At 44.1% G+C, this 27,733-nt stretch overlaps 1 protein-coding gene across 1 annotated transcript in view; it reads left to right on the top strand.

Annotated features, from left to right (window-relative positions):
* LOC310863856 (arf-GAP with coiled-coil, ANK repeat and PH domain-containing protein 3-like) overlaps positions 1-27,733 on the top strand; it is a 145,219-nt gene that overhangs the window by 82,026 nt on the left and 35,460 nt on the right. The window contains exons 5-9 of the mRNA XM_083772358.1: positions 4,392-4,450; positions 5,905-6,088; positions 6,818-6,862; positions 7,178-7,273; positions 8,195-8,269. Coding sequence (XP_083628484.1) covers positions 4,392-4,450; positions 5,905-6,088; positions 6,818-6,862; positions 7,178-7,273; positions 8,195-8,269 — 459 coding nt within the window. The remainder of the gene's footprint in view (positions 1-4,391; positions 4,451-5,904; positions 6,089-6,817; positions 6,863-7,177; positions 7,274-8,194; positions 8,270-27,733) is intronic.

Raw genomic sequence — 27,733 nt, 5'->3', positions numbered from 1 at the left:
TCGCACCTTTTTTTTCACCGCGGAACGTTTCTCACTGGGCGCTTTTCTATAGTACTGAAAACTGGAAATAATAAAAAGTCACCCCATTTTGTGTTGCCTAGAACTGGAGGTCTGACAAAAAACAGTAACAATATGAAGTAAGTACAGCTTTGTGATGTCACTGAGATGTTACTGTTACTAAATTTATTTCAAACCTCCAGTTCTAGGCAACACAGAATGGGGTGACTTTTTATTATTATTTCCACAACAGGTATATTAATGACAGTAAAATGTTGAAAATGAGTGGTATCCTGTAGTCACTCATTGATTCACTGGGATACCAAAAAACATTAAAAAAAAAGGTTTCTCGCTGTTCTCGGGTTGAATATTGATATGCGATTAAAATGCAATTGATCTAGATTAATTAATCGCAAAGCCTCTGATTAATTAGATTTTTTTTTAATCGAGTCCCAGCTCTATAAATAATAATGTATTGCATTTTATAGAGCATTTCCAAGTGCTCAACGCGCTTTACAACGGTTCATTCATTCATACGTTTGGAGGTGAAGCGGCGAACAGTCGACGCCAGCGTCCTCACCTCCCACATTCACGATCATAGACTGTAAAAAGAAATATGGACAAAGCGTTCCCCGGGTCTGATATGGACGTAAGATGAAGCCAGTCAGTCCTTGAATTGTAAATCGCCATCTTTCTAGATCCGTTTGGGCCCAGCTGGCCATTGGCTGGCCCAGACAACGAGGTGGGACTCCCCCCCTTCTTCTTAGTTGGTTTTTATTTTGACTCGAACAGGGGGTGGATCCCGATCATAGACTGTATAGCCACGCCCCTCAGAACATACGCGACTTTATGGTAATTTTTTAAATACCATAATTTTCCAAAAAGAATATTATGACATGAGAAATTAGACTTTAAACTAGTGACTGGAAGCAGAAAGTATTCATGACCATGTTTATTAAGGTAATACAGTCTAGGAGGTGAAGTTGGGCCCAAATACATGGACCTTTATGGGGATATGGGTTTTTTTGGGCCCAATGACAGCGCCACAACAGGCCATTTCAGGAAGTCCCGATTTCCTTAGTGGCTTCACGAAATATCTGTCTGACTGCCCCCCTGATCACGATGCGACAGATTGTGACGGTAGTGAGTGCTAATATTTCTGTATGTCTAATCACCACGACACCACCTACTGTACCTGTAGATGGATTGTAGTTTAATCTCCACCTAACTGTAGATGGATTGTAGTTTAATCTCCACCTACCTGTAGATGGCTTGTAGTTTAATCACCTGTAGATGGATTGTAGTTTAATCACCTGTAGATGGATTGTAGTTTAATCACCTGTAGATGGATTGTAGTTTAATCACCTGTAGATGGATTGTAGTTTAATCACCTGTAGATGGATTGTAGGCGTTGCCGATGTTACTGAAGACCTTCTTGTAGACCAGAGGGGTGGCAGAAGCATACGGTCCAACTTGTCCATAACCCAAACCAGCAGAGAAGGCCACCTTCGGCTTGTCTGTCAACACAGGAGCAAATTGTTTCAATTGCCTATCAAAAAAGCACAATATATTATACTATTAAGCCATTCTGAACGGGAACCCATTTTGGTGTTAGCATCATGTTATGCTTTAGCTATTGAAAAATAGCAGATCTACAAGCTCATAGCGCGCCACCGAGTGGTGCGCTACGAGCTTGTAGGTCTGCTATTTTTGAAAAATCGAAGAACGACTGACATTTTTAGAATCTGATCTCAGGTCAGAATGGGTTAATCAGACCAGTGTGTGTCCAGTGGAAACCTCGTATGAATCTGATCTCAGGTCAGAATGATAATATTATTATCATTTTTTGTAAATTACTAGTAGGCCTACGGTACGTCTGTTCTGGAGCAAGAATAGCAGATATACAAGCTTTCAACGTGTTGCCCTTGGGCCGCGTTGTGCGCAGTGTTGTTTTTGGCAGCAAATTTAGATTTTAGTTTTAGTCATAGTCTCTCGAATAGTTTTCATTTAGTTTTAGTCACATTTTAGTCACCTGGAATGTCTTAGTGTTAGTCTAGTTTTAGTCGACTAAATATCCTAGGACTTTAGTCGACTAAAGTTTTAGTTTTTATCTGTTGACGAAATTGTCCATATATTTTGTCTTTAGTATTTATATCATAGCTTAGTTTTCATTTAGTTTCCATTTAGTTTTCGTCAGTGAAAAAAGGTAGTCTTAGTCTTAGTTTTAGTCGACGAGAACAACACTGGTTGGTGCGTTTGGATGTGCTATTTTTGAAAATAGCCGGACTTTAGGCCTATACAGAGAAAGTAGCTCTCAAGTCAATACAGTGTAGGCACTTTGGTTATAATTAGTATAAAACATGCTTACTCCACTCTGGTTATAGTTAGTATAAAACATACTTACTCCACTCTGGTTATAGTTAGTATAAAACATACTTACTCCACTCTGGTTATAGTTAGTATAAAACATACTTACTCCACTCTGGTTATAGTTAGTATAAAACATACTTAAGGCTCATACATAGTCTGGTTTTACGGTGGTGGGGTGACCGCCGAACTACAACATGACGTCACGAGCCGCGGTGAAGAGCAAACCACCACCACCGCTCCAGCCCTTCCCTCTGTTTCTACTCACCACCGCTCAACGTTATTTCAGCTCCGGTGGTCAGCTCACCACTGGAGCGGTGGTCACCTTACCACCGAAAATCCAGACTATGAATAGGCCTTTACTCCACTCTGGTTATAGTTAGTATAAAACATACTTACTCCACTCTGGTTATAGTTAGTATAAAACATACTTACTCCACTCTGGTTATAGTTAGTATAAAACATACTTACTCCACTCTGGTTATAGTTAGTATAAAACATACTTACTCCACTCTGGTTATAGTTAGTATAAAACATACTTACTCCACAGTTGGGTCACTTGGCTTTCAGCAGCAGTCAGCCTGGTTTCTATGGTGGTCAGCTGAGCAAGATGAGCTGAAATCAGTACATCAGCATTAAGTCAGTCATACAGTAAATACTCATAATGCACTCTCAGTGTTGAGGGGGTAAGCTTTTCATTATGCATTTATTAGACTGTACAGTAAATTGCATGATATCTATATATCTATTCTCTGAGATCAATTAAAGTAATTAACATCAAAGTAAGGTCCCTTTTTCAACTTATTCACTGAACATCATCCTGTTCAAATTACCTTCACTTTCTACCTTCAACTCTTCCACCTGGACCTCGCCGGTGCCGAGTCTGGTTTGGAGGTCTGCAACATGGACCTCACTGGTACCGAGTCTGGTTTGGAGGTCTGCAACTTGGGCCTCACTGGTACTGAGTCTGGTTTGGAGGTCTGCAACTTGGACCTCGCCGGTACCGAGTCTGGTTTGGAGGTCTGCAACATGGACCTGGAGGTCTTTCACGTGGCTCTCGCTAGCACTCAGTTTGGCAGCCATTACTGAAAAATATCACAGAGCAACATTATGTTAAACTATAAAACATTCCAAACACATTCCAGCCTGTAAGTGTAAACCTTTACAGACTTCTTCCAGCTCCATTGTGACCACGCTGACCTGTCATGAACATCCTCTGTTCCTTGGCGTCTTCCTCCATGTTGCTCATCTTCTCTCGTTGCACCACCACCATGTCTCTCAGTTCTCTCAGCTCCCCCCAAAGGTCATCGTCTCTCTGTCTCTCACTGAGCGGTCCGCTCTCCTCCGGAGCCCCTGCAGCCTCAGACAGACAGGACAGTAGAACAAGCAACGCCACACAGCCTTTCATCCTGCAGCAGAGTCACTGTATGTCATGATATCGTGCGGCTGCTTCTTATATCCTCTCCCTGCTCGTCCACCAACACTAGACAACGCTTCACCGTGCCCAGTGGAACGTTAGTGTACGGGACAGTAAATGGTGTCAAGGACCCACCTGAGAACTACAACATGTGCTCTGATAAGATCTGGCAACGATGGCTGTTCCTGACTCCTGAAGAGAGTGGCTGTGAATATCGTTAATGTAATCAGCTGTTGTTATTATAAAGTAGGCTAAAAGTCCTGTTAATTTCACGGCAATTGCACACATTTTTTGAGGCATTTCATAGGAAATGGACAAATCCTGGAGACTTTGGAAGGCAATCTTAGCCAATGGGGATGGAATATGGGGAAGTGGACAGACAGGTCCGTATTGATCACATGACTGTAGAGATAGTGTGTACCGATTTGCGTGACGTATGGATAAAATCTGTACGAGTAATATAAAGAAATGTGTTTTGCAAAACTCTTCCTCATGGTGGCGCCATAACACGGACGGACGGACACGCAGACGGACACACACGCAAATGCAAAACATACTCTACAACATACAAAAAAGAAATAACACAGGTCTGTCTCTCTCTCTTCCACAGATTCTGTTTGACCAGGCCCAGAGATCCATTAAGCAGCAGCTCCACACCTTCATCAAAGAGTGAGTATGTCATGGTTCTGTGGTCCAATTGGGTCCAGTTTTTATGTCAGTGAGAGAGGGCAGAGATAGAGGCCAAAGAGTGAGTATGTGGTGGTTCTGTGGTCCATTTGGGTCCAGTTTTTATGTCAGTGAGAGGGCAGAGATAGAGGCCAGGCAGGCTAGACAAGAAGAGTGGAACCTGGATCCTCACTATAGCAGCATAATGCCATAGTGCACTAATATAACTGACTCATTCTGATTGGGTTTCAATCAATCTTTCCTATAAACAGAGACTGATTGTCCTAGTCTAGAGTCAGTGGTTCCCAAACTTTTCAGATCGAAAGAGAGATTATATGTTTGGCTGGGACCCAACCTGGTGAATATAGCAGATCTACAAGCTCACATTGTGAGCTTGTAGATCTGCTATATTCACCAGTTTGCGGTCTCTATCCTTTCATTACTATGTGTATGCAAAGTAAACAAACATTAAAGTCCATACACTTGGCTCGCAAATGATTTATAGGCATAAGCGTTCGAAACAATCATTTTCATATCCTAATTCATAAAATGACGTGTCTATAATTCTACTGGAACTCTTCTCCACTAGTCCCTCCCTAACATTTTAGCTAGTTTTTATTTCGTTGACGAAATTGTCAATAATATTGACAATAATTTGTAGTCTTAGTTTTAGTCATTATAGCTTAGTTTTAATTTACTTTTCCTCTGTGAAAAAAGGTAGTCGACGGACATTTGGCAACGAAAGAAATAATGCAACATAGAAAGCCCCCGAGATATATAGCTAGATAGTTATAATCGTTATTCCCGGTTGGTGGACTTCAAAATAAGATATTTTTTATTTATTTATTATTATTATTCTCTGGTATCGGTATTCTGTATCGGTATCGGCTAACACAGAAATTGTGGGATCGGATCGGAAACAAAAATAGTGTATCGGGACATCCCTATTATCCCGCTGTTTTAACAGCGGGCGACAGCCAGACAAATTTACTGGAAGTGCATTATTTAATTTGTCTAAGGGACCCGGAGACTACCGGCGATAGCAGGCGGACAGGGGAGGGTCGAAAAGTGGGCGGGGGAACGTCGCCCGAAAAGATACAAATAATTCATCTTTTCGGGCGATACTGGGCGACTAGGCTACGTGTCGGCCGATGCTCTCCCCCCTGTTAAAACTTATACTGTTAGCTTTCTAACACACTGCATGTTGTCGCCCTGCTGTCGTCATGGTCTACCAGGGACGTGTTAAAACTTATACTGTTAGCTTTCTAACACACTGCATGCTGTCGCCCTGGTCTACCAGGGACGTACTGTTAGCTTTCTAACACTGCATGTTGTCGCCCTGGTCTGCCAGGGACGTACTGTTAGCTTTCTAACACACTGCATGTTGTCGCCCGTGTCTGCCAGGGACGTACTGTTAGCTTTCTAACACACTGCATGTTGTCGCCCGTGTCTGCCAGGGACGTGCGGCGGTTCAAGGAGACCAAGAAGCAGTTCGACCGGGTGCGCGAGGACATGGAGATAGCCCAGGTGAAGAACGCCCAGGCTCCCAGGAACAAGGCCCACGAGTGTGAGGAGGCCACGCAGGCCCTCATCCTCAGCCGCAAGGCCTTCCGTCACCTGGCTCTGGACTACGTACTGCAGGTAGGACCCTATTACACCTGGTACTGGACTATGAACTACATTTAGGACCCTATAGACACCTGGTACTGGACTATATGTACTACAGGTAGGACCCTATAGACACCTGGTACTGGACTATGAACTACATTTAGGACCCTATAGACACCTGGTACTGGACTATGAACTACATTTAGGACCCTATAGACACCTGGTACTGGACTATATGTACTACAGGTAGGACCCTATAGACACCTGGTACTGGACTATATGTACTACTGAGGTTAGGGTTATGGTTATAGTTATAGGGCTAGGTTTAGGGTCAGTAATAGTCAGACAACACGACCAACGCCACGTCGAACGTCTCCGCGTTTCCTGATCTCAGTCTGCTGCTGGATTACATTAAATTGATAAGTGTTAACCTACTTTGTGATTATCAGTTGATTTTCATTCAGTCCATTAGGTAAAGTGCTGTGAGCTAAATCACATTCTGTATTTTGCGTGTCTTAAGTACCAGGTCTTATTCCCTAACTTGAGTAAACTAAAGACCTGGAGGCATGATCAATGCTCTTTGGCCACTCAGAATAGCCAAATGGCATTGATCACGCCTCCAGGTCTTTAGTTTACTCAAGTTAGGGAATAAGACCTGGTACTTAAGACACACAAAATACAGCCCTTGGTGTCTTTATCCAAAGTGCTGTTGCCTAAACCATATGCTTTGTGTTTGTTTTTCTCATTCCATGTCGTCAACAGATCAATGTGCTTCAGGCCAAGAAGAAGTTTGAGATTTTAGACGCGGTAAAGACAACCACTTTTATGTTCTGTTTCTCTTTTGTTATCATTTCACCGAAGATACAATGCCACAAATACACTTATAGCTTTGCATCTTTGAATCTTTTGCATCTTCACACGGGCAGATGCAAGAGACACAAAGATGCAAAGCTGCACTAGTGTATTTGTACTCTAGCTGTTGCAGCCGCTATACAAACGTCGGATGCATCTTTGCATCGACCACGTCGCTGTGCTTCCATTGACAATGAATGGTAGACGGTATAGCTTTGCATCTGCCTGTGTGAACGCAGCATTTTGATTGGTTCTCGTGTCTCCTTTCAGATTCTGTCCTACATGCACGCTCAGCACACGCTGTTCCAGCAAGGATACAACATCCTGGATGAGATCGACCCCTACATGAAGACACTGGCTGCACAGGTACACACACAACGCACGCACTCAACGCACGCACGCACACACACAGTGATGAGATCGACCCCTACATGAAGACACTGGCTGCACAGGTACGCACCCACTCAACGCACGCACGCACACACACAGTGATGAGATCGACCCCTACATGAAGAGACTGGCTGCTCAGGTACGCACACAACGCACGCATGCACGCACACACGCACACAGTGATGAGATCGACCCCTACATGAAGAGACTGGCTGCACAGGTACGCATGCAACGCACGCATGCACGCACGCACACACACACACACACACACACACACACACACACACACACACACACACACACACACACACACACACACACACACACACACACACACACACACAGTGATGAGATCGACCCCTACATGAAGAGACTGGCTGCACAGGTACGCATGCAACGCACGCATGCACGCACGCATGCACACAGTGATGAGATCGACCCCTACATGAAGAAACTGGCTGCACAGGAACGCATGCAAACGCACACACGCAACGCACGCAACTCACGCAAACGCACACAAACGCACGCACGCACGTTTGTGTCGTATTTTGTTTAACTGCCAATAAAGTCTTGTATCTCTCTGTGTCGTCCAGTTGGATCATAACGTCTTGTATCTCTCTGTGTCGTCCAGTTGGATCATAAAGTCTTGTATCTCTCTGTGTCGTCCAGTTGGATCATAAAGTCTTGTATCTCTCTGTGTCGTCCAGTTGGATCATAAAGTCTTGTATCTCTCTGTGTCGTCCAGTTGGATCATAAAGTCTTGTATCTCTCTGTGTCGTCCAGTTGGATCATAAAGTCTTGTATCTCTCTGTGTCGTCCAGTTGGATCATAAAGTCTTGTATCTCTCTGTGTCGTCCAGTTGGATCATAAAGTCTTGTATCTCTCTGTGTCGTCCAGTTGGATCAGCTGGTCATCGACTCGGCCGTGGAGAAGAGAGACCTGGAACACAAACATGCCGTCATCCAGCAGAGGGTGAGACCTCTCCTCCTCCTCTCCTTCTTTCCTCTCCTCCTCCTCTCCTTCTTTCCTCTCCTCCTCTTCTCCTTCTCTCCTCCTACTCTGTTGTTCTTTAGAGCAAATTTAGATTTTTAGTTTTATAGTCGTAGTCTCTTCAATAGTTTTCAATGATTTTGTTTTAGTCACGTGGAATGTTCTAGTGTTAGTCTAGTTTTAGTCGACTACATATCATATGATATTAGTCGACTAAATCTACAGTTGATTTAGTCGACTAAAATGTATTTTGGCGGGCCTTAATTGATACCGTAGTTTTTATTTTATTTTTTTCGTGAAAATGCGGCTCAAATAATTGAATATATATTCTTTCAGAGCGACCGTATTTAACTCAAATCTTTGCTTCTGGGGAAGCTGGAAATAGCCGATCTACAAGCTCGTGTGAGCTTGTAGATCTGCTAGGCAAACAATAAAGTGTAAAATGACTTATACTGGATCTCTTTAGTCTAGTTTTTATTTGTTGACGAAATTGTCAATACATTTAAGCCCACCACACACCGGCTGCGTCCCACGCGCGTCGCCGCGCGGCGGACATGGCCGCCTCCATTATTTTCAATGAACCTATCGCACACCGGCTGCGTCCGACGCGCGCTGGCGCGCGGTCACGCCTCGCCTGCCGCGCCGATGCACCGCTGTTCTATTTTCCAGGCGTTGCCGCGCGGCCTCCACCCGGCTATCCGTGGGCGTGGCAATGGAATAGTCAACAAAACTCCCCAGCCGCGTGGTAGCGCGCCGCGTCCTTTTGGTGTTGCCGTGGCGCGCGGCAATACTGTACCGCGGCGGTACGCGCGGCGGTCGCAGACGGTGTGTGTCGGGCTTCAGTCTTAGTTTTAGTCATCATAGCTTAGTTTTAATTTAGTTTCTATTTAGTTTACGTCAGTGAAAATAGGTAGTCGTCTTAGTTTTAGCCGACGAAATCGACACTGCTCCTACTCTCTTATCAATTTTAATCCCACAATTTTTGTAAGCCATTTATTTATTTATTTATTTATATTGTCTGTAATCCGAGGCGCTATACACTCCCTCTGCCAACCTGGGGAGAGCAACAGACTGACCTCATGCTTCCTTCAGTGCATGAGGAGTCCAAGCTGCTCCTTTACACCTGACAGGGGGGAGTTTCCCTTGTTGGACGTAGCGCGTGGAAGGAACACGTTATTCCAACCAGTTCCTTTCCCCTCCATCAGGCGCCCCGGCTAGCCAGGGGGAGGCAGTTTAGAGACCAGGATTACTGCATGTTTTTTGTGAGGGTACCTACCCTAGGGGACACGGGGAGAACATGTGAGGTTACCTACCCTAGGGGACATGGGGAGAACATGTGAGGGTACCTACCCTAGGGGACACGGGGAGGACATGTGAGGGTACCTACCCTAGGGGACACGGGGAGAACATGTGAGGGTACCTACCCTAGGGGACACGGGGAGAACATGTGAGGGTATACCTACCCTAGGGGACACGGGGAGAACATGTGAGGGTACCTACCTTAGGGGACACGGGGAGAACATGTGAGGGTACCTACCCTAGGGGACACGGGGAGAACATGTGAGGGTACCTACCCTAGGGGACACGGGGAGAACATGTGAGGGTACCTACCCTAGGGGACACAGAGAGAACATGTGAGGGACCTACCCTAGGGGACACAGAGAGAACATGTGAGGGTACCTACCCTAGGGGACACAGAGAGAACATGTGAGGGTACCTACCCTAGGGGACACGGGGAGAACATGTGAGGGTACCTACCCTAGGGGACACGGGGAGAACATGTGAGGGTACCTACCCTAGGGGACACAGAGAGAACATGTGAGGGACCTACCCTAGGGGACACGGGGAGAACATGTGAGGGTACCTACCCTAGGGGACACGGGGAGAACATGTGAGGGTACCTACCCTAGGGGACACGGGGAGAACATGTGAGGGTACCTACCCTAGGGGACACAGAGAGAACATGTGAGGGTACCTACCCTAGGGGACACGGTGAGAACATGCAAACTCCACACAGAAAGGCCTTTTATTCCACCTTGAAAATCTGCGGTCCAAACATCTGAGGCAACTCACGGTGATTATAGTCAGAACTGCTGACATACTGTGAGTTCAAATCAGACTGAGGTATGATTTTGTGGTTGCATGTCATCACCTCTCTTCATCCCCCTCTTATCTGTCTTGTCTGTGTCTTCGCTATGATGTTGAAGGAAACCCAAATAAAAAGAGAACGTGTTAGTGTAGCTCAACCGTCCGGGCACCTATAGGCTGCTGAGCCAGCCTGACGGCGTGCCGCGGGTTCGACTCCCGATCCCGACGGCCTTTGCTGCGTGTCTTTCTCGTGTCTCTCTCCGCATTTCCTGTTAGGCCCCGTTCACACTATTGAGACAGATGTCTTGTCCTGTGTCTTGTGTCTTGTCCATGTTTAATGGCCGCCCCAATGCATTTCCAATGGAAGTCACATGGTTTGACTAAACATTTTTGTTTGATGGGGGGGAGGGGGGAAGAACACTGCCATCAAACAAAAATGTTTGGTCAAACCATGTGACTTCCATTGGAAATGCATTGGGGGCTGCCATTAAACATGGACAAGACATCTGTCTCAATAGTGTGAATGAGGCCTATTAATCTACTCTTCAATAAAGGCAGAAAACTGTAATTAAAAATCACACCCGTGTGAACCGAGTGTTGCAACTCCCCTCTCCCCCCCCCCCCCCCCCCCCCCCCCTCCTCCTCTCTCTCTCTCTCTCTCTCTCTCTCTCTCTCTCTCTCTCTCTCTCTCAACAGCGCCCCTACTGGTACTCATTATATGATGCTCATAGGTGAACGTATAGGTGAACGTCACATACATAGGTGAACACGGACAAAGCTGTTCCTTGGAGAGGTTGCACCACTCAAAAAAAGAGAGAGAGAGAGAGAGAACTGCATTGTGTTTAAACAAAGTGAAAATCTAAATGACTATTACGTAAACGTCACTTCCCACAGCTATTTCTGAATCTATTTCTGAACGCTGCCTGTCAGCTGTGATAAAAAAATCACACCCGTGTGAACTGAGTGGTGCAATTCCTCCCCCCCCCCCCCCCCCCCCCCTCTCTCTCTCTCTCTCTCTCATTAGCAGGCAGAGCAATACCCCTATCTCTGTTTCTGGTGCCCCCTACTGGTATTAATAAGTAACATACTCGTGCTCACTTATACAAACATACACACAGGTACACGGATATTGCTGCTTGTAGGAGTGGTTGCACCACTCAAAAAACAATAAATAAATAAATCCTTTTTTAATTTATTTTGACGGCACAACTAGCAAAGAAACAAATGGAAAAGAATGTGTCACTATACATAGATCCAATGTGATAGTGTCCAATTTATATGTTAAAGAAAATACAAATTTGGAGGAAAGAAAATACATTCACAATATCAATATTCAATTGTCATCATTATGACTATATATTTAGACAGTTTGTTTTAATCATTGGAAACACTGAAATAACTTGTATTCTATGTTTTAACCCATTCTGGGCGGGAACCCATTTTGGTGTTAGCATCATGTCTATGAGCTTGTAGGTCTGCTATTTTTTTAATCGAAGAACGACTGACTGTACTGTAGAAGACATTTTTATAATCTGATCTATTCAGGTTTTGGGGGTTTTTTGGGCAGAAATCAGTGCTATTGATCACCCTTTATGTCTGTGTGTTGTTTAGACAATATTGAACCAATGTAAAGTAGTGAAAAGTGCTTTGGACAAAACCTCTTAACTTCATTGGACCCTCAAAATGTCTGCTAAAGCAACTAACTCCACCACCTCTCATGGAAGTAATTGACAATATATAAAGTTACAACACCAACTTTGATGAGTCTGTATTGCTTTGTTTTAAAAAAAATCTTAATTTCCTGAAAATTTTATATTTTTAATTTCCAGAAAAATGAACATTTTGGAGAGATATGTTGGTATAACAGAAGGATGATGATAATAATAAAATTAAAAAGTAAGGTCAGAAATGGAACATGTGCAACATGTCAGAATTCATTGGGTTAACCCTAAACCATTTACATTTTACATTTAAAGGACAAAGGTTCATGTTTTAGGATGTTATTAGAGAAATTAAAAGATGAGTGGTTCTTTTTTTTTTCATTTGCTGCTTTCTTTCGTTTTAGGCATTTTAGCTGTTTTTTACAGGGGGGGGGGCATTCGAGCATGGTGCTAAATATGTATTTTCTTACAAAATATTATGGAGATTTATTTTTATTATTTTTTATAGTCCACTGTCCTACTAGACTCCAGGAAATTACATCTGGCCACAAATAAATCACAGGATCTACTGAATGTGAAGGTAGCCTACTGGGGGAAGCCACACTGTGTGTCATATAGGCTCAATGTCAGTTTGACACATTCAGTATAGATCTCGTGATGTTTTGTGGTCAGATGAAGTTTCCTGGGGTTTATTAGGACTATAGTAAATAATTAAAAAATTAATCGCTATAAAATGTTGTAAAATAATACATATTTAGCCCCATGCTCGAATGCCCCCGCCCCCCTGTCAAAAACAGCTAAAATCCCTAAAACGAAAGAAAGCAGCAAATGAAAAAGTGACTAAACAGTCTATTCTCAATTATAGGCTCAAAATAAGTCTCTCAAACATTTCAAATTAGCTGTTCAATAGACAATAGGTTTGCAATATTTTAACAATAACCCGGAATAGCCCTACTCTTCACACCAGGAATGTTACACTACAATAGTATAGGCCAAGGGGGAAAAAAAGCAAATGCACTTTAAATATTTTTAAACAAATAGCTTTTTTGTCGGCCATGGCATATATATATATATATATATATATATATATATATATATATATATATAAAAAACAAAACGAAGAATATGTATGCCTATTTTAACACAAATTAATTAAATCAGCCTTTATAGGTTGGATTGAAAATTGGATTGGATTGAAAATAAAAGGCAGGTGAGGTGCAGGGCTGCGGGCTTATGTAACTCTTACCTTACAGGCAAATCAATACTTCCTCGTTAATAGAAAGTGACAAGCGACTGAAGTCGCATCAATAATCAAATTAGTCCAAGTTTTTATTGAGGAACAGAAGCATGTCCACGTGTTCTGTGAGGAGACGAGTGCGCAGCCTGTTAATTAACTAAAAGTCCCGCCGCGGAAAACACACGCTCGGATGGGACAGACGTAGCGGGGATTGCGAGGTAAGCCCTGGCCCCTCGCAACACGAGAGAGCTTGGGATATTTTTGTGCATTCGCTTTCCACCACACCAGAGGGCTTTGTTGGGGTGGGATGCGCGGCTCACGTGAATGCCTGTCCATCTCGGACTCGTCAAGTTCATTGGAGAAGTACTCCTCTCCAAAGAAGCTTTCCATCACGTTTGCCCGGCGTTGCTTTGGGGGCGGGGGCGCGCGCCGTGGCTCATCTTCATCATCAGCTGAGTCATCATAAGGTGGTGGTGATGATGATGATGATGGCGCTGCTGCGTTGACGGCATCTTTAACCTCTTGGTTTGACACAAACCGCATGTACAGTGTTTGTGTCGCGGGTCAAGGACTGATGCAATGAATGCCACTTTCTGTTGTGAGGTTTCATGCGCCTTAACAGTGACTCCGACACTGTGCGTTTGAATTCTGCCACCTTGGGTGAATCACCTGTAAATTTAATTCACATTGTAAAGGCGTCCATTAGTTTTTTATTGCACCTCAAGAGTAAGCTAATTTAAAAAGCGCTATTTAAATTACAGGTATTATTATTTTGTTACCTTCAGCCGCTGGAGCCAGATACTTAGATAGCAGTCTAAAGGTTCTTGGATAAACCATGGAGACGGACACACCATTCTCTCCGCTCAGTGCTGTTGTTGTAGGACAGGGATCAGCTCCTCCATAATGTGCCCATGCAGCTATAGCGTCCGTTGGCTCTAGTGTGCGGCCGGGCATCTGACAATCTGGAGACCATTCTGTCTGACAGAACTGCCGAACAGGCCCACCTCTGTTCAACAAGTCTTGCAAACATTTCATAGATGGAATTCCATCTGGTGCGGCAGTGCTGTATTAGCTTATGGTGGCTGCTGCCCTCCTCCTCCTCCTCCACACATGGGCTCTTGCTTTGCTTCCAGAGCCTGGCTAGGCAGTGTAGCCACTAGGTGGTGCTGTGGTGGAAGTGGCTTAGTTACCAGTTTACTAGCTGCTGCGACAACATGATTTATGGAATTGATTTTGAAGCCATCATTTATTGCCAGCTGCAATGTGTGTGCAAAAAGCACGGGCTCGAATCCCAGGCCACCAGTTCCTGTGTGGCGAGTGTGATATTACTGGCATTATCGTGGACACACACTATTATTTTGTTTTTCAAGCCCCACGCCATTTTCAGCCCATCTGCGAGATTCTGAGCCGTGTGACTTTCGGGCATGGCGCGTGTTTGTTGTAACACAGCAGCTTTAATTTCCCACTCTGCATCTACGAAGTGACATGTTATTGTAACATTATGATTCAACTGTGAGTGAAGTCCATGCATGATATTTTTTCGCTGCGGCTCCGGTCACATTTGCGATAGGGTTGAGCAAAGTCTGTCATACGTGGTTGTTGTCTTGTACTCACCAATGTAGGGTGCACATTATTGATATGTGCTAGCATCATTGTCATGGAGCTATGGTATGCCATTTTTGTCACACTTGACTTGATTATCATTTATTTTAGTACTGCGTGCCTTCAACATCATTACTTCCTTAACACCTAGCAGCACAGGTTGCATGCATTACCCTTGATTGAGAGTGACGTGAAGGCTACCACTCCCCATCCTGGCCCAGTATGTTTCATATTGTTTACATATAGGTATCCTCTAAATGCAGTTAGGCCTAATATATTGGCAGGGTTTGTATGACAATATAGCCTTTGCAAAATATTATTTTTTATAAAACAAAAGAAAAAAAGAAAAGAAAACCAATTATCGATTATAGATTTTTTTAATCGATTTCGGGTCTTATTAACGACAATCGATTAATCGATTAATCGGACCCATCCCTATTGTCCACACTGATCTTACCCCTATTCTTTCTCTTCAATGTGAATTATCTGGTGTTGTTTAAGATTTTGCATTTTAGAGAAGTGTTTTCCACACTGACCACATCCATAGGGTTTCTCTCCAGTGTGAATTCTCTGGTGTGTTTTAAGATTTTGCATTATAGAGAAGTGTTTTCCACACTGATCACATCCATAGGGCTTCTCTCCAGTGTGAATTCTCTGGTGTGATTTAAAGCTGGACATTTGAGAGAAGTGTTGTCCACACTGATCACATCCATAGGGTTTTTCTCCAGTGTGAATTCTCTGGTGTACTTTAAGATGTTGCATTAGAGAGAAGTGTTTTCCACACTCATCACATCCATAGGGTTTCTCCCCAGTGTGAGTTATCTGGTGGCTTTTAAGACTTTTCATTATAGAGAAGTATTGTCCACACTGACCACATCCATATGGTTTCTCTCCAGTGTGAATTATCTTGTGTGTTTTAAGTCTGGACATTTGAGAGAAGTGTTGTCCACACTGATCACATCCATAGGGTTTCTCTCCAGTGTGAATTCTCTGGTGTCGTTTAAGATTTTGCATTTTAGAGAACTGTTGTCCACAATGATCACATCCATAGGGCTTCTCTCCAGTGTGAATTCTCTGGTGTGTTTTAAGGCTGGACATTTGAGAGAAGTATTGTCCACACTGATCACATCCATAGGGTTTCTCTCCAGTGTGAATTCTCTGGTGTGTTTTAAGGCTGGACATTTGAGAGAAGTGTTGTCCACACTCATCACATCCATAGGGTTTATCCCCAGTGTGAGTTATCTGGTGGCTTTTAAGACTTTTCCTGTGAGAGAAGTGTAGTCCACACTGATCACATCCATAGGGTTTTTCTCCAGTGTGAATTCTCTGGTGTGATTTAAGGCTGGACATTTCAGAGAAGTGTTGTCCACACTGATCACATCCATAGGGTTTCTCTCCAGTGTGAATTCTCTGGTGGCTTTTAAGGTTGGACATTTGAGAGAAGTGTTGTCCACACTCATCACATCCATAGGGTTTATCCCCAGTATGAGTTATCTGGTGGCTTTTAAGACTTTTCCTGTGAGAGAAGTGTAGTCCACACTGATCACATCCATAGGGTTTTTCTCCAGTGTGAATTCTCTGGTGTGATTTAAGGCTGGACATTTCAGAGAAGTGTTGTCCACACTGATCACATCCATATGGTTTCTCTCCAGTGTGGATTCTCTGGTGTATTTTAAGGCCAGACATGTAATGGTAGCGTTGTCCACACTGGTCACAGCTGTGCTTTTTTGGTTTAGCCAAGCTTCTATGTCTGTTTACAGTTGGTAAGACAGGGAGGCCAGACTGGTGATGCAACACTGTATTGGAACAAATATAAATGTGGTGCAATTTGTTAATAAATAAATGAAAGAAAATGAAGCAACTAATGATACAATAAATATAGTGGAGTATACATGGTAAAATAATACTATACAAGCACTTCTATTCACACATTCACTGTGAGACAATAAAAAGGCAAATCTAAATTACAAATTACAATGAAAAAAAAATGGAAGATTGAGAATGCAATGACTTTTAACTATTCAAAATATGACAGACGAAAAGGGGCAAGTAACATACCATGGTCTCTGGGTTCCTCCTGTTCGGCGTAGTTTGGGTTGATAGAGTTCATCTTCACCTGAAGTCTGGAGTCCACAGTCAGATCTGATCAGAAATGATTGATATCCTGGAGCAGTTGTGGAGAACTGACACAGAGCAACTATACTAGAGAGCCTGAGGTGGAGCCACTATAACCGCTTGGATTGATAGGCCGAAGAGGAGAACAATAGGACCATATCTCAACCAATCACAACTGAGCAAACTGCTGCATGCATGCTCCACCCCCTCCTCCCCCAGGCATGCTCTATGCCACAGTGGTTCCCAAAGTGGGGTCCGGGGACCCCCAGGGGTCCTTGAGGGAGTTCCAGGGGGTCCCCAGCTAAATGATAGTTAGGAACCAAATGGATCTTATGGGTCTGTAACTCTGAGAGTGTACAAATGTAACCATTTGTACACTCTCAGAGTTAAATTAACATTGATTTTACTAAATTAATTGGGGGTCCCAGAGATAGAAATGCCATTAAATAGGGTGTCCGTAGACTAATGCAGGTCAAACTGGGGTTCCTTGAAATTGAACGGGTTGAGAATCACTGCTAGAGCCGTAAAAATATTCTCTTATGGAAATAGATACAGTATGTATATCTATCCATGGGCGTAGTTTGAAACCTACCTAACCCCTGAAAATGAGTTGTTTACATAGTGCAGCACACACACACACACACACACACACACACACACACACACACACGCACACGCACACAAGCCTGCTCCATATACCTATAACTTCCAGCACTACGGTGGTTTCAACAGTCCAACTACTGCTGCGCGTCCTTAATCATTGACAAAGTGACAGAGATAAAGAAGGGAATACTAGAATAGAACGACCACAGCTCGTATTGCTGCTCCACTTTACTGGTACCAAACATGAAATACTAAATACGTTGCAAAACGTGTCTCACCTAGTGCAGTGGTCCCCACACTTTTTCAAGTCAAGGACCCCCGAATTGACACTATAATTACCCCACCGACCCCCATTTGAAAAGATATGCCCCCGTGAGAGAAGGCTCTATAGCAGTGATTCTCAACCTGTTTAATTTCCAGGACATGCATTAGTCTACGGACCCCCATATAGCCTAATGGCTTTTTTTAAATATATATATATATTTTTTTTATCCCACGATTTTGTAACCCATTTTTCACCACTGTGTCAATCATCTAATGTGATCCTGGGCTCTACACACCCTCCACCAACCTAGTCCCCATATATGGGGGACAAGGGGAGAGCAACGGACCTGAACTCATGCTTCCTTCATGCCCGAGTGTCCAAGTTTCTCCTTTACACCTGACAGGGGGGAGTTTCCCTGGTTGGACGTAGCGCGTGGAAGGAACACGTTATTCCAACCAGTTCCTTTCCCCTCCATCAGGCGCCCCGGCTGGCCAGGGGGAGGCAGTTTAGTGACCAGGATTACTGCATGTTTTTTTGAGGGTACCTACCCTAGGGGACACGGGGAGAACATGCAAACTCCACACAGAAAGGCCCTTTCGCCAACCCCGCCTTCGGGTATGGGCACTGATGACGCGGAGGAGGAAACATGCCGCCAGCACCCACAGCGTCCCGAGCGGGAATCGAACCCAGGACCTTCTAGCTGTGTTAATGGCATTTCTATCTCTCGGACCCCCAATTTATATTGTAAAATGTTAATTTAAAGGACAACTTTAGTTTTTTTCAACCAAGGTTCATGTTTTAGGTTGTTATTAGAGAAAGTAAAAGATGAGTGTATATATTTTTTTTCATTTGCTGCTTTCTTTCGTTTTAGGGATTTTAGCTGTTTTTGATAGGGGGGGGGGGGCGGGGGCATTCGAGCACGGGGCTAAATATGTATTTCTTTACAACATTTTATAGCGATTTCTTTTTTTATTCTTTACTATAGTCCTACTAGACCCCAAGAAATTACATCTGGCCACAAAAGATCACAGGATCTACTGAATGTGTCAAACTGACATATTGAGCCTATGACACACAGTGTGCCTTCCCCCCAGTAGATCTCTGAGAGTTACAGACCCCATAAGGGTCCATTTGGTTCCAAACTATCATTTAGCTGGGGACCCCCTGGAACTCCCTCAAGGACCCTTGGGGGTCCCCGGACCCCACCTTGGGAACCACTGACCCAGTGGAGAAGCAGGTGCCTTTGTTTGCGCCCATCATGAATGTCCACAATCCTCTCCGGTGACACATATATATATATATATATATATATATATATATATATATATACCGTATAATAGGCCCCTTCCTTTATTGAAGCAGAGAAAACGCAAAACAAACTTATTTTAACATCAAATGGCTTTTCAACAACAGAGGCTTAGGACGTGGCCTTGTGTGAAGTATTTTAACCCATTTAGACCCGAGTTAAAAACATTCACTTTGAAAGAATATATATTCAAAGATTTGTGCCACATTCTTACGATTTTTCAAAAATAGCAGACCTACACGCGCTATGAGCTTGTAGATCTGCTATTTTTCAATAGCTAAATCATAACATAATGGGTTAATGTTGTCCACTGTGTGACTACACTCAGGTCCCTCCATCGTCTTTGTGTTTTTACGAGCTCAGAGAGCAGTAAAAATATCACCCGCCGAGTGCCAATATAATATAAATACATTGTTTTATTTTTATCTTCTTTATTCTTCTAGACAGAGAAGAAAAAAGTAACAGCAATCCCTCCCCCTCCCTACCCCCGCCCCCTCAGTGTTTTTTCGTGCTATTTCTGGGCCTTACAGCCGATAAGTGACGTGATGAGTTATCTCTCTATCCTCTGCCTGGCACAAAATGGAGCACACACAGCAGTCTGAGTCCACAGCCGTTTCTTTTAGGGTTTTTTTTTCTTGTAAGATTTTGTTTTTGGCATTTGTGCCTTTTTATAGAGGGTATGCGCGTGACATCATCATCAAACCCGGAAGTTATGCGGGGACGACCACTGAGTGGCAAAAAACTACTTTCTGGCCTTGACATAAATATATCCAAACAGAAAAGTCCTGTCTGATTGCATTAGACGACGTTAAACAATGTTAAACTCACTTTGCCTGTCGCTTTGCCACTCACTTTAAAAGGACAACTTTAGTTTTTTTCAACCAAGATTCATGTTTTAGGTTGTTATTAGAGAACCTTAAATCTGCAACATTTTGACAAAACTAGCAAAATGTTGTTGACAATTTTTTTTTGTTTACATACTGTATACATATTAACATTTCTTCTGTTTTCTCTCCTTTGTTTACTGGGCTGTCCTCCCTCTCCCTTCCTTCCTCCTCCAGACACTGATGCAGGTGAGTACAGTAGTCTCTCAACACAATCACAACCCATCGTACATTCTACAATGGAAACGATAGTTTAGTGGGTTACTGAATCTAATGATTATTACACTGCCCAGAAGCATAACAATAAAGGTTATGTATATGGATAGTCAAAATCAGTTGGAACTTGGAAATATATATTGATGTGGTGTCATAATTAAAATGAATGTTGATATGGCGCACTGATTACCAAGAAAACAAGCCACTTAATGTCAAAAAGGTAAAACATGCCACTTCATGTCAAAAAGGTAAAACATGCCACTTCATGTCAAAAAGGTAAAACATGCCACTTCATGTCAAAAAGGTTTCTGACGACCTGATCCAGGGCGATAGCTTTAACGTGCTGTTGGTTGACCTGCACTGCACTGCACTGCACTGCGCTGCACTGTGCTGCACTGCACTGCACTGCACTGCACTGCGCTGCACTGCACTGTGCTGCGCTGCACTGCACTGCGCTGTACTGCGCTGCACTGCACTGCATGGCACTGCTGCACTGCACTGCACTGCACTGCACGGCACTGCGCTGCACTGCACTGCGCTGCACTGCACTGCACTGCGCTGCACTGTGCTGCACTGCACTGCACTGCACTGTGCTCAGCCCCATATGTGCCCTCTCCCTACGCTCATTCTGTAGCTCCGAGATGAGGTCACAGCCTGGGCCCCTCCCACCGCGGTTCAGAAACGGCACACGTTTCCACAAGGAACGATTCTTAACCTTTTCTGCACAATGAATCCAAAAAGTGAAGGGGCAGAAAAGGTTTACACTAATTCAAACTTTAGCAACGCCAAAGAAAATCCAACTTTAAACGGTTACACGAGCGTTTCAGCGGTTGTTTAGTCGGCCGCTTCCATGTTTATCAAGGAAGTCGTGCGTGTGCGCGTGCATGTCGAGTGAACTGAAGTCAGTTGGAAATGTTCGACCAGGGGAGACGCCGGGGAGGCGCTACAGATTTTTCAACCTCCTTGAAAAACATGCTAAACAACCGCTGTGACGCTCGTGTAACCGTTTAAAGTTGGATTTTCTTTGGTGTTGCTATAAGTTTGAATTAGTGTAAACCTTTTCTGCCCCTTCACTTTTTGGATTCATTGTGCAGAAAAGGGTAAGAAGCGTTCCTTGTGGAAACATGCGCCGTTTCTGAACCGCGGTGGGAGGGGCCCAGGGTGTGACCCATAGACTGTAAAAAATATGGACAAAGCGTTCCACGGGTCTAACATGAACGTAAAATGAAGCCAGTCAGTCCTTGTATTGTAAGTCGCCATCTTTCTAGATCCGTTTGGGCCCAGCTGGCCCATTGGCTGGCCCAGACAACGAGGCGGGACTTCCCCCCTTCTTCTCCGTTGGTTTTTATTTTGACTCGAGTGGGTGGGGAATCCCGATCATAGACTGTAACGGTAGCCACGCCCCTCAGAACATACGTGACTTTATGGTCATTTCTTTTCATAAATGGGACCATAATTTTCCAAAAGGAATATTATGACATTAGAAATGAGACTTTAAACTAGTGACTGGAAGCAGAAAGTATTCATGACGATGTTTATTAAGGTAATACAGTCTAGGTGAAGTTGGGCCCAAATACATGGACCTCTATGGGGCTATGAGTTTTTTTGGGCCCAATGACAGCGCCACAACAGGCCATTATATGAACTTTCAGGAAATCCCGATTTCCTTAGTGGCTTCACAAAATATCTGTCTGACTGCCCCCCTGGTGTGACCTCAGAATGAGCGTAGGGAGAGAGAGGGCACATATGGAGCTGCACTGTGCTGCTGCATGTTGACTTACAGCATCTGATGTAACACCAGGACACCTCTCTGTCTCTCTCTCTGTCTATCTCTCTCTGTCTCTCTCTCTCTCTCTCTCTCTCTCTCTCTCTCTCTCTCTCTCTCTCTCTCTCTCTCTCTCTCTCTCTCTCTGTAATCTATTGTGTGTTTACTCAGACCTCAAGGCTGCCTTACAATGAATGGCCACACACACAATAACACACATACAATAACACACACACAATAACACACATATAATAACAGCACTTCATAAAACCCACACCAGCAGACCCTGTGTGCGTGCGTGCGTGCGTGTTTTATGCAGAGGAACAGATTGAATGATTGACTAAGCGGTCTCTGGGGAGTGTGTTTTACTGCTGTTACCATGCTGGCTGCTCTCTCTGTGTGTGTGTGTGTGTGTGTGTGTGTGTGTGTGTGTGTGTGTGTGTGTGTGTGTGTGTGTGTGTGTGTGTGTGTGTGTGTGTGTGTGTGCGCGTGTGTGTGTGCGCGTGTGCGTGTGCTGGCTGCTGCCGGGACGATCAATGAATGGGTGAGTGGAGCTGGAGAGAGTCAAGTGTGCATAGGAGGTCATAGGTCATAGGAGGTCCCGCTGCAGTTAAATCGTGTGAGTGTGTGAGTGTGCGAGTGTGCGTGCCTGTGCACTTCGTGCGTGCGTGCGTGTGTGTGTGTGTGTGTGTGTGTGTGTGTGTGTGTGTGTGTGTGTGTGTGTGTGTTTGGGAGGACCACAACGCGTAGCGGATGTGTCGGTCTGATGTCCACTAAACTTGTATATGTTTTGGGGGTATTGCCGCGCGTCAGTGTTGTTTTCGTCGACTAAAACTAAGACGAAAAATGTTCGTCGACAACCTTTTTTCACTGACTAAAACTAAATAAAAACTAATCTATGATGACTAAAACTAGGACTAAATATACTGACAATTTCGTCAACAAATAAAAACTAGACTAAAATGTTAGGAAGAGACTAGTGGACAAGAGATCCAGTTTTATGCTGGGTTGCATGCTGAAAATAGCAGATATACAATCTCACAACGCGTCGCAGCGCGACGCGTTGTGAGATTGTATATCTGCTATTTTCAGCATGCAACCAAAGTGTAAAATATGTCATTACAACGACATCAAGGCCTGTCAAAACACATTTTAGTCGACTAAATCAACTGTAGATTTAGTCGACTAAAATCGTATGACATTTAGTCGACTAAAACTAGACTAAACACTAGAACATTCCAGGCGACTAAAATGTGACTAAAACTAAGTGAAAACTATTCAAGAGACTATGACTAAAAAACAAAACTGCCGCGCGGCAATACTGTGCCACGTCGCTGCGCACCTGCTTCACAGACGGTGTGTGTGTTGGGCTTTACCCATTTAGACCTGTGAGGCCGAGCGCCTCCTAAAACCTACGGTTTATCTGATGTCTAATATTGTCCTGATGCCAACGTCCTCTAACTGAGCTTTGGACACATGGCCAGCCTGCAGAGACAACAGATGGATCTATAGATCTATACATGTAACTGTATACACAGAGGACAAGGTGGGGTTGAAAGAGAGACATAGGAGACGGCTTTATGAGAGAGAAGAGAAGAGAATAGGACGAGAGAATGGAGGAGAGAGGTTTATGAGAGAGAGAGAGAGAGAGAGAGAGAGAGAGAGAGAGAGAGAGATAGAAGAGAATGGAGGAGAGCGGAGTCTCTCTGCAGATCGAGCATCTGCTCTCAACTAAAGACCACAAAGTAAATACCACAGGGTTCAAGGGTGTTTGTTGTCGCATGCTCGTATACACACACACACACACACACACACACACACACACACACACACACACACACACACACACACACACACACACACACACACACACACACACACACACACACGCACACAGACACACACACACACACACACACACACACACACGCACACGCGCTCGCACGCACGCACACACACACACACACACACACTTGGTAGACAGCCTGCAGCACAACCTTTTGGGGGAATTATTTTTCTTCACAATAGATCTAGGTATGTTTGGTTTTGTCATGGTAGTTTAGTTGTGGTTGGGAGATCACCGGTAGTTTTGTTTTGGTTCCGGAAGCGTGGTGAGCTTGTAGATCGGCTATTTTCACAATGTCTGCCTCTATATTTGACAATTTGGCTAATTTGGTATTAAACAAAGACGTTAGAAAACATTAAATTGTACCTTTATAAATGTGCAGATACCCTGTAGCCTATACACACTTATACTGTAGGCCATGTGTTGGTTTGTTTACTGTTGTGTGAGAAAGCAAGGTTGCACGTCTGGGGATCCCCCCAAAATCATCTGGGGACCCCCCCCCCCAAAATCATCTGGGGACCCCCCAAGATCATTTGTGGTTCCCAAACTGGGGGTCGGTGTCGGGACCCCAGGGGGGGGGGGGACCCTGGGGTCCGACACGACCCCCAGGTTGGGAACCACATACAGTGTGTTTGTGGTTGACTAGCGGCAAGCCGGACCATTTGCTGTGCCTTTCCCATGACCTCACTCTGTTTTCTTCTCCTCCTCAACCGTGTCTATATGAATAAAACTTTATTTGACATTTAAAGTAGACTATACTGTTGCAGAATATGCAGTTGCATTATTTTGAATGATGATTTCCATACTTTGAGAAGTCACGAGATTGAAGGGGTCAAAGGTCCGAGAATTCATGGCAGAATCTCAGATTCTGAGTATGGGGTCGTGGGTCGATCCGGGTCGATCCGGGTCGACCCGCTTTGCACATTTTGCTTTCCTTTGTATGCATTTTTTTGGAATGGCGTTCTTTATGGACGTCAGCAGACCGAAAGAAAACATGGTGAGGATGATTCACATCGGGATGGAAGTCACATCGCTGTTGTTGCCTTGTTTCTTATCTTTCCTTCATTCTCTCTCTCTCTCTCTCTCTCTCTCTCTCTCTCTCTCCTCTGATGGTGTTGTTGTTTTAATGTGTGTTGTTTGGAGGCATGCAGTGTTTTATGTGTGCGTCAGAACTCCTCCTCCCATGAAGGGGGGGGGGGGGGGGTGGAGGGGCCCTCAGGGTGGAGGGGCCCTCGCGGTGGAGGGGCCGTCTCTATAGTGATCACCCGAGCTGAGCCACGACGCCAGACGCCACAGAGCGACCTGCAGCGAGCGAGTTGCCGTGTCGAGCGTTACGAAGTTTGCTCGAGGTGAGAACGGTATTGCCGACGTGCTAACGGGGGACCATTTAAAACAGGGTACCATTTGAAACATGGGGACCATTTAAAACAGGGGGACCATTTAAAACAGGGGGACCATTTAAAACAGGGGGACCATTTAAAATGGGGGACCATTCAAAACAGGGGGACCATTTAAAATGGGGGACCATTTAAAACAGGGGGACCATTTAAAACAAAGGCGGCTTGCGTGCTGTCGAAGGGCTGCCAAAGTATAGGCTATCTTTTGTTGTGTTTCTTGTTCTTTCGCTCCCTCTCTTTGAAGTCTGACCGCAGGGCAAGCTCTAAATGTCAAACTCAAGGCCCGGGGGCCAAATCAGGCCCGTGAATGAATTATCTTTGGCCCCCGGGATGATATTTAATTAGTATTAGAACTGGCCCTCTGGTATATTGCACGGACCACCATGATACTACAAGTCAGTATCGGGAGCCCACGAGCGCAAGCCTGCGTCTTCTCTTCACTATTGATGATCAGGAAGTATATTGTCTGTAGTCAACTTTCAGCTTTACCCCTCTCCCCAAAACTGGCTAAACGAAAGGTGGACTCTGAAAACAGGGGTTTTCAAGTCAGGTGGGAGGCAGAGGGCAAACCTCTGTGTGGAGACAGTGTGGCTGTATTAAATGAATGAATATTACCTAAGAAGACTATGATAAGAAATTAATGCAACTGATTTGATTTACTTTCTCATTTTACTATGAAAGCAGTGCTTTGTGAGGATCAAAGAACAGGAAACTGAGCTTAATAATAATGCATTTTCACCTAAGAAGACTATGATAAGAAATTAATGCAACTGATTTGATTTACTTTCTCATTTTACTATGAAAGCAGTGCTTTGTGAGGATCAAAGAACAGGAAACTGAGCTTAATAATAATGCATTTTCAGTTTTAAATGCGACCCACAGGTTGAACACCACTACGTAGCTGACTGGGGGTGGCTTTAGACTCTCTGTGTAATCTCTCTGTGAGAGAGAGAGACTGTTGACTCCGTCAAATTCAAAGGATAAGAGGGAACTGCTTTTCCTTTATTTTTTGTGTGACCGACCGGTCGCGGGCGTGCAACACTTGTAGGGCTGCCTGCCTGCATTCTTCCAGACCATGCAGGGTCCATGGGGTTGATTTAAGGTGGGAAGAGGGGGGGGGGGGGGGGGGGGGCGTTGCATGGGCGTGTGTCAGGGGAGCAATAATGTAAGCTTGATTAAGCAACAATAGTTGTGTGGACCTCGCAGACAGATGGAAAGCTGGCTCTTACAAAATGTGTGTGTGGATGGAGGGGCAGCCAGCACCGCCTGCCCTGGGGGAATCTGGGGGTCCCGTGTCCCCAACACAGTTATAAGGGGTATAGTTCAGCCAGCACCGCCTGGGGGAATCTGGGGGTCCCGTGTCCCCAACACAGTTATAAGGGGTATAGTTCAGCCAGCACCGCCTGGGGGAATCTGGGGGTCCCCAGCCCCCCAACACAGTTATAAGGGGTATATAGTTCCCAGCATGACGAGAAGTTGCTGGGAACTATATATTCCAGGGGTGGTCAACTTTGACGATGGAGAGGAGCTACTATATTTCCACACTCACTCCAGAGGGGCCACATTGATTGCATATTACTGCCGTAGCAAAAGAATTGCCGAACTACAAGTGTAGATCAAGTGTAGATCAGCTTTTTTGTGCTATATTTGAATTGAAATCCTGGAAAAGTAGCACTTTTATTTAATTTCAAATGCATTTAGTTATAGTTATGTTATAACTTTATGAACTAAATATACATTCATTGGCCCCACAGATATTAACCTGTGGGCCGCATTAACTGTATATGATATATTCCATCTGCAAAGAAAAGGGGGGACAAATTGTTTTGTTTTCTGTCTACATTTCTAACTACAACTGCACATGTTTGTGGTTTTGTAGCTATAGTTGCAATTTGATATAAGGCTATAATAGATCTGTTTAGTACATTTCTTAATTCCCTTTATAGAGCATACACACGCCTACATTTATTAGGCTATTTTTTTTTTCACTTAATTTTTATTGAAGGAAGAACAGACAAGAAAAACACAACTGACAAGACTATACGGAAAGAAAAAGAAAAGAAAAAGACAAAAAGTAAAAGAAAAAAAGGCTGCATTTTTCATATTACAAAAAACATTCAATGAAATCCTATTGCAATATCGTTAGGCTGAGAGAAGAGATTCCACTTCTCCCACTTTTTATAGAATTTATCATCTTGTAGTCTAAGTATGAATGTTAGTTTTTCCATAGCATACAGTTCCTCAATAATGTCCATCCATTGATCTTTCGTTGGGGTCCTGCTGGCACCAGCGTCATGTGATTGCTTTTTTACTTGCTGCTAAGAGGATCTTGATTAAATATTTATCATGTATTAGAAACTCTTCAGGGATATTTCCTAACAGTAGAAAAGGAACAGACAGAGGTATCTCAAAACACAGAATGGTCTCCAAGGTGGAGTGGATGTCCTGCCAGTATTTCTGA

Source organism: Protomyctophum parallelum (genome assembly GCF_964188405.1).
Source record: "Protomyctophum parallelum genome assembly, chromosome: 8".
Lineage (NCBI taxonomy): Eukaryota > Metazoa > Chordata > Actinopteri > Myctophiformes > Myctophidae > Protomyctophum > Protomyctophum parallelum.
This window is presented reverse-complemented; position numbering and strand designations above follow the sequence as displayed.